The following is an 8,051-nucleotide window of genomic DNA, read 5'->3' as shown; positions in this document are numbered from 1 at the left end:
TTCCTTAAGGCACAGCCACCCTTCTTGGGCTCCCATCATTTCAAAATTACTACTCTGTAGTGCGTCCTTCACTAATCGCCTGAGTTCGCTGAAATCAGCTTTCCTAAAGTCCAGCACGTTCACCCTATTAGTTACCTTACCCACTCGATGCCTTATGTTGAATTGTATTTTTAGGTGATGGAGCAGTACAGGCGTTCAGCCTGCAGCTGCCCCCTCTCCCTTGCTCTCCACTCCTTCCCCAGGCTGGGCAGTGGCAGAGCAAAGCCCCCTGACCCTTCCCAGACTGCCAAAGAAGAGAGGGAACAGTGGGGCAAAGACCCTGGCCTGGGGAATAGGCAGGGAGCATTGCCCTACTGTTCCACTTCTCTCCCACTGTGGTCCTGATGTGGAAGAGAGTGCTGCAAAATCCACAACTCCGGATAGTCCCCACTGCTTCGCTCCTCTCCCACACCAGACTGGAGTGTACTAGCATTGACTCTTGCACAAAAAACTCTCCCAGGGACACCTGAAAGAACTTCTTCTTCTGGACGGGACATATTTCCTCTGGAAGAACTTGAATGAACGCTTCTGCACTTGTCATTTCTACTGGGAGAATAGTGATTCTCCCAATAGAAATGTAACACCTGTATATGGCCTAAGAGTGATTGGTTGAAACTTCAGATCTGGTGCTACTCCCCTTCAGTCATTGGTGAGATTAGTCAATTATTTTCTGCCTGCAGATTCAAGAAGACAGTACAGCATCATTTAATTCATGGAAAGGATTCTCTAGGACTAGATGAGCTAAAACCCTTTTTGTTAAAGTTTTAAATTTTAAGAAACTAAAGATTTTATTTAAAGATGTGTGAGAAGAACTTAACCACAGGTGCTATCTGAAGTGCAGTATGACTTTAGCAGCAGATTCTTTTTTTAATCTTATCTGAGATAATAAGAGGAGGTGTTGAAGGTAGGACCAAACTAGCTACAGAATAAAAGAGCATGAGTAATAGATTGGTGCATATAATGAAGTCTGAATTGCTGCTTCCCTTTAGGCAGGCTACCTTTCCTCAGGAAGGTGTCCTTTAGCCATGGCAAGAGTGGACCAAGCACTGAACTAAAACAAAAAGATTCCAAAAGATTCAAGTGAGACATTTTTTTTTAAATTTTCAAGTTGTCTTTTAATGAAGATGTTTCATATAAAATGTGATTTTATCATGGAGGAGGCTAAAATAAGACTTTGCTGTTACCTGGTGATATCTATAGTATCTCTGCAAATTAAAAGCAACTCCAAAATATATAGCAAGCTAGTATTGATTGCCTTTGACATACAGACTAATCCTTAAGAGTCCTGTAACAATGTACATGGCTGAGGGGCTGAAGCCCAGCTGCAGGGGGTTAGAGGGTAAGAGCCAGCCTGCCTAGAAGCACTGGGCCAGATGGCAGGGGTGATTGGCTGGCCCTAGTGCAAGTTAAAAATCCCCCAGGAGGGCAGTGATGGGGAGAGGGAAGGCTGTAGTCCTGAGGAAGAAGCACAGAGCTGATCAGGGTTGTGCTCTCAGAGTTGGAGGAAGAACTACAGATTTTGGTTTATCCATTTGTTTGTTTGCTTTATTATTTATGTTGTTTTGTTTGGGAATAAGTTTGCCCCAGGAAAAATAAACTGCCTGGTGGAAGAAGTGACAACCTGCTACAAAGTCCTCTAGGTAAATTTACAATATTTGCCTTCTGGATATGATGGTGAGCTGCCCATTCTGATCACTCTTGCCCAGTGATTCATTATGTCTGTTTTGGATTTGTTTTTATTATAAATCCTTTCTTTTTATGTTTGCTGGAATCGTGTGTTAAATGGCTTGCCTCTATGGGGTACCTTTTTTGCATTAAACTCTTCCAAAATAAAGAATGGACATTTTGGCAAAAGTCTATCAGGAAAATACTTATCTGACAAAGATAATGATTTCCTAATAGCTTTTCCCTAAAAGTGTTTTTTATTGAGCCAGTGATTAAAGTGTAGCCTGGCTGAGTTATAATGTGCTTCCATAGTACAACCTAAAGTCACGTTAATCAACTGGAACACACAAAAATACAGTTGGAAAGGAAGATGGTGGTATAAATCCACTTGGTACAACAGAGTTCACTTCAGATGCTGATCAGAGTGAAAAAAAATCTCTTTTCAGTGATCAGAAAAGTAGAGTTCTGCATTTTAAAATGGGAGGTAGGACCCCTGGTGCATACGCTGTTTTTTTTTTAATGCCTTGTTTAATTATTTAAAAATTTACTTGTGAGGATGCTCTTGTGATAACATCTTAGAGCAATTAAAACACCCCCCACAGGTGACTTGGAAATCTAAGTCCTAATTTCAAATGTCTTTTAGTCAGTTTGGTGACTAATACTGTACAACAACATAACCATATACATTTGTCCAGACTTTAAAAGGGTGGGAAGAGGACTTTCCAATCAGGAGTGCAAGTCAGCTGAACCAATATACCTGTTTCATCTCTGTCCCTCCATATGCCAGTATAAGCAAAGCCCAACTACTGTAAATTTAAACCTGGATGAAGCAGGTTTGAAGTTACAGAGGTTTAGCTCTAAATATATCAGCATAGGAGTAGACAAACTAAACACGTTCATCAGTTCAGTATGACCCACAAAGTCAGCAGGATTTAGGCTTTTAATGGCATCTTCACTCCATGGGAGAAGCATGGCCTGGCAACAACTGACCCTGTCCATGCCCTCAACTTCTACCTCCACCTGCCTCCCACTCCAAGCTCATTGAATCGTAGAGAAGTAGGGCTGAAACGGACAGTCTATTCTACTGCATTGCTGTTCTAAAAGTGAAGAAGTTCTTCCTGGTATCGAAACTAAACCTACTTTCCTACAACTTCAAGACACTGGTCTACGTCCTACTCTCTGCAGCCAGAGAAAGAAAAGGCGTTCTCCCTCTTCTTCATCTAATCAAGTATCTTCTTCAGTCTTCTTCAAGTAGTTGAAGATTGCTATCATGTCCCATCTCAAGTGGCTCTTTTGCAAGCTGGACATGCTTAGTTCCTTCAGCTTCTTCTCATACGACTCGTTTTCCAAGCCCTTTTAGCATTTTTGTCTCCCACTTCTATGCCCTCTCTAACTTCTCCACATCCTTTTTAAAATGTGGAGCCCAAAACTGATGAGGTTATTTTAACTCCATCCCCAGCGGTTGCTCTCGTGTATGCCAGATACTGAGACTTCCTGGTTAGCTATGCCAATGCTATGGTGTAGACAAGCCCTATGTCCTTTAGATACTCTTGGGAATTTTACTCTTTGTCTAAAACTGCAGACAGCACTAAGCAATTGCAATTCTAGGTCATTTGCAGTGGTGAATGGTACACACTGCAATGTTGAATTTTGTTGCAGTAAAGGGATTAAAAGCATCCTGAAAAGCAAGCAAAATTGATGCCTATTTTAAGGGTGCAAGTGCAGCAACTTCTTTCAGTGGCTTATGGCTGCCATCCCAAAAGCTTGCTACAGACTTGATTACTTTATCTTGCCAGGTGCTGGGCACTTTCTAAGAATGGCCAAGTGTTTTCGGCTACCATTGAAATCAGCCAGAGTTGTAGATGCTCGGCACATCACAAAAGAGGGCCCATTGAAATCATCTTCAATTAGAGAAGTATCTCTCTTCACTATTACTCCTTTGATAGTGTTAATAGAGGCCTGCATAGGATTTTCTTTAAGGAGGGCTGTTAGAATAGAGCTCTTGGCCTAAAGGTTCTGGGTAGTTGTCAGGGGATCCTGGCAGCCCTGCCATTCCGTGACACTAAGTGGGAGAGAGGTCCCAGCTCGGCTTAGTAGGGGAGCTGGGAGGACTGGGATGATTGAGCTGTAGGCACAAGATGGCAAAGGTTTGAACCTCAGTTCCAAGAAAGACATAAGAAACAAAGAAAAAGACACTGTCTCTCATGGCTTATGGTGACCTCTACTTTACTTTTCTATTCTCTTCCAGTCTTATTGTCCAATGCCTAGTGTTGTAAAGAGTGAAGTCGATGGGTCATTGCATTGTGCTGTTTAAGGCATATTTTACTAACTTCCAATAGGCTCAGTAATACTTCTGCGCACCTGTGGCAAATCTTTTGCTAAGTATAGCATTTTATAATCTGTTTGTGCCAAAACAAGATATTGCATTTATATAGCTCTTGTTTGTACAATCTGTACCTCTATTTAAGTGTATTAAACTAATGGCAAATTTGTAAAAGATTGTTAAACAATGATGCAAGGTTAGAGACTTACCACGTTTCCTTGACAAGCTGCTCTGAAGGATGGTTGCCATTGAAGTTATTAGAGTGAAGGTTTTCATAATTAACTGACAGACTAAAAAAATTCCTTCTGTCTCCCCTCCTTTAGAATGAGTTCAGCAAAGGCAGATGCATTTTAAAAATGTTTTTTGAATTGGAGGTCTATTGTGCGAACTGGTTGCACTGTTTTATAACGTGGTTCCGGCTGCTCCTCTTTTTCTATAGACATTAATGTGGAGATGAAGACGATAAGCTTGATTCTCATTCTGTTACATGGGCTTAACAATATTAACTAGTAACTTGATCAAAAAACAGTATAAAATCAGTAACTGTTATGCCTCCATCAAAATAGAGCGGAGAATCAGGCCCTCTAAATATTTTGTGATTTTTAACAGTAATAGTACAGTTAATAATAGTTAGTAATAGAACAGTTAAAGTACCAGGTGGTACTCAACCACCTGGGTGACAGTGATCATCACCTGCTGGAATTTACTATCCAACGCAGGGTGGTGAAAGCAAGCAGCAAGGCAGAGGTCCTTGACTTCAGGAGGGCCAACTTCTGTAAGCTAAGGTTAATAGAAGAGGCATTGGGGTCTCAGAGCTTCAATAAGATGGGAGTCCAAGACGGGTGGTTGTTCCTCAAGGAGACGATCCTCCGAGCTCAAAGGGAGTCAGTCCCAATGTACACCAAGGGGGGCAGGAGTGCTAAGAAGTCCCCATGGCTCGGCGAAGGGATCCAGGGATGGCTGAGGGCAAAAAAGGAGGCATACAAACAGTGGAAGCAAGAAGCTGTCACCAAGGGGGATTACACCTCTGTTGTAACTTGAAGCCAATTTAGGGGAAAGTTATCATAAGAAACCACCTGATAATTTCCTCCTTGTTCTCCTAGAGTAGTAAGATTTAATCGATGTTAGGGCTGGAAGGGACCTTGAAGATCATCAAGTCCAGCCCCCTACCACAGGAGCAGGAAGTCAGCTAGGGTCAGCTAGGGTCCAAGGATCCCAGCAAGATAAGCACAACCCATTTGCCACCCCACAAGTGAGAGGGTAACAGAGCTAAGGGTTTTTTTATTGCTATTCCACTTCCTCTTCTCCTACTCCAGACAGGGAGTAAGTGTAAATGGGCAAAGTTATTTCTGTGTGCCTCTACCCAGTGCCTAGGCACCCCACATAATCAGATCAGGATTTTTATTTTCTTGTGAGCAGGGTGGACCCAGGGGAATGAGGCAGTGACCCCCATGTGTACTTCATGCACCGTGAGCTTTCTTGAGCTCACTGGCATGTCAGTGCATCTCCTATCATGAACTTTGCTTGTGTCATGAACTCTGAACTCACCAGCTGGTTGGCAGGAGGGCTGGCCAGAGCCCTGGCTTTCATACAGCTTGGAGACCAGGAGATGAGTTCCCCTCCCCTCCATGCTGAATTCATTGGAAGTGGAAAAGAGGGGATAAGCAGTGGCAGTGCTTTAGCCCCTGCCCTGGGCACTGAAGCTGCATGAAAACAGGGGATGAGTGTCACTGCCACTTTTCCTTTTTCCCCACTCTGATGCTGAATTCAGGAGGCGGGGGCAGGCAGGAGGAGGGTGAATAGCAGTGGCCCTCGCCCTCTGTGATCTGGAGCCTATGAAAGCAAGGACTCCAGCCAGACCCCACACCAACCAGCTAGTGAGCTGAGAGCTTGTAGCACGTACAAAGCTGTAGCAGGAACTACACTGACAGCAGAGCTCGCAGGCATCCAGGATCGTGGAGAATGGGATGTGGCTGTGGTACATAGGCAGTGACCCACTGTCCTCCCTGCCATCCTAGGTCCACCCAGGAATGTGAGGTGCAGACAGCAATCTAGCGTTCGGTATTTCCCCATCTGTGAAAAAGGATTCCTTGAAATTTCTTTTGCATATCAGCACTACAAGACATTGAGGCTCCGATGCCCTATTACAAGTTAACCTTTTCCAACAGCAACAAAACAATATATGGGACACCTGAATTCCCTTCACACAGAAGAGAAAGTAACTGTGCTGTCCTGAGAAGCTGTGTGCTACCTGTTGGTGCATGTGAGTTTGTAATGGAGCCAGCTGTAGGCATAGTGAATACAATATGTACGTGCTTAGTTTCCTTTGCAGCAGTTTAAATTGATAAACCTTTTCACATTTTTCTCATAGGTTTTGGTGGGTCATGGAATCAGCAAGCAACACAAGTGTTGGGTGCAACGTAAGCAAAGACAACCAAAGTGAAAATTCCCCAAAAGCTAATGCTAACAGAGAGTCAAATGCAGTGGCAAACAAGTCATCAAATGATATTCTGGAAGCACTGCAAGGGGTTAGAAACCTCCCTGGGGAAACAGCAATAGAAAATGTAATGGAGAAAGTAAAAATGGCTAAGAATGGCAAGGAAAAACAAAGTAATGATTTAGACAGAACAGGATTGAAATGGAAATCAGAAAGTGAAGAAAGGCCTGCTGTGAAAAAAGAGGCAAGAATGTCAGAGCTTGACAATCAGCTAGTCGCAATGCCTCTGCCTCATATTCCTCTGAAAAGTCTAATGGATGTGGAAATAAAGTTGGTCTACATTGATGAGGAAGATATTACATATGAGTTCGCTGAGTCAGTGGTGTCTACCAGCACACAATCAACATGCCGAGATGCTGAAAAAGTAGGCTGTCTGAGCGCACCTAATTCCAGCTCTCTGCCGCAGATTGACAAATGGCTTCAGGTAGCCTTAAAGGAGGCTAGCACTTGCTATCGACAAAAGAAGTATGCTATAGCAGCAGGACAGTTCAGAACAGCACTTGAGGTATGAGATTAAAGGAGCACAGATTAATGATACAAATCTGACGTGCAAGGTTATAATTACACTCGAGTGGCTGACAACATTGTAATGAACAAAGGTCACGAAACTCGACAGAGTTTATGATTTCATCAGAACCTTGAGCTGCGATTTTGTGTAAAATCTGCAAATGAAGGGATATAAATAAATCCTGGAATGTGAGAGACAGTATTATAAAACACAACAAAAAAGCTCATATGATTTGTGTTTTAGCAGAGCCCTGAGATGTATTTTAACAGTAAATAGAGAAAATTCAGGCTGATAGGGTGAGTTCAGTGCTCCTCAGTAACCTTATTTACCCATGTCTGCAACAGGGAAGAATGAGCATGACCTAGTGGTTAGAGCACTAGCCACCTAAAAGACCCATGTCCAAGCACCATTCTGCCTGAGGCTTCCTGTGTGAGGTTGGGCAAGTCATTTTGGAAATGTTTGCAGCGGTAGCGTATCCCATTAGGGGTGCTCCCAAACACACCCTACCTGCTTACTCCACTCACATGCTGTTGGCTCTCAGCTACAGGGGCTGCCTGTCCGTTTTTCAGGCTCTGGGGCCCAGGAGCATGGCTACCTCCCCTTGTGGGGTCTGCTCCCTTTTGGGGTCTCTGGCACGCCAGCTGGAGGAGCTCCAGGTCACAGTCCAGAGACTGCGTGCCATCAGGGACTGCGAGCAGGAGACTGACTCCCACAGCCAGGCCCTTCTCCCCCAGGAGCCAGGGGGTAGACCACGGTCTCCCTCCAGGACAAGGGAGGACTCGGGGATCTCCCATTCTGTCCAGTCAGGGGCATGGACCAAGGTGGTCAAGGGCCCTAAGGTCCGCCGCAAGAAGGCCCCTGCCCTGGCCAGAGCTTAGCAACAGGTACGCACCTCTTGCTGCTCCAGCAGAGCCTGCTGAGTTGCCAGCTCCCACAGGCAACATAGACCAAACTGCAGCTACTGCCCCCGCTCTCCCCAAGACAAAACGTGAAGTGTTTGTTGTGGGAGACTCCAACCT

At 44.3% G+C, this 8,051-nt stretch overlaps 1 protein-coding gene across 1 annotated transcript in view; it reads left to right on the top strand.

Moving 5' to 3' along the window:
• Positions 1-6,411: 6,411 nt before the first annotated feature.
• The window catches only part of SPATA16 (spermatogenesis associated 16), a 129,550-nt gene continuing 127,910 nt past the window's right edge, over positions 6,412-8,051 (top strand). Inside the window, exon 1 of the mRNA XM_019532519.1 lies at positions 6,412-7,029. Coding sequence (XP_019388064.1) covers positions 6,412-7,029 — 618 coding nt within the window. The remainder of the gene's footprint in view (positions 7,030-8,051) is intronic.

This window comes from Crocodylus porosus, unplaced genomic scaffold, assembly GCF_001723895.1.
Source record: "Crocodylus porosus isolate Cpor-Errol unplaced genomic scaffold, CroPor_comp1, whole genome shotgun sequence".
NCBI classification, from domain to species: Eukaryota; Metazoa; Chordata; order Crocodylia; family Crocodylidae; genus Crocodylus; species Crocodylus porosus.
Note: the sequence above shows the minus strand (reverse complement) of the source record. Positions and strands in the feature narration are given on the sequence as shown.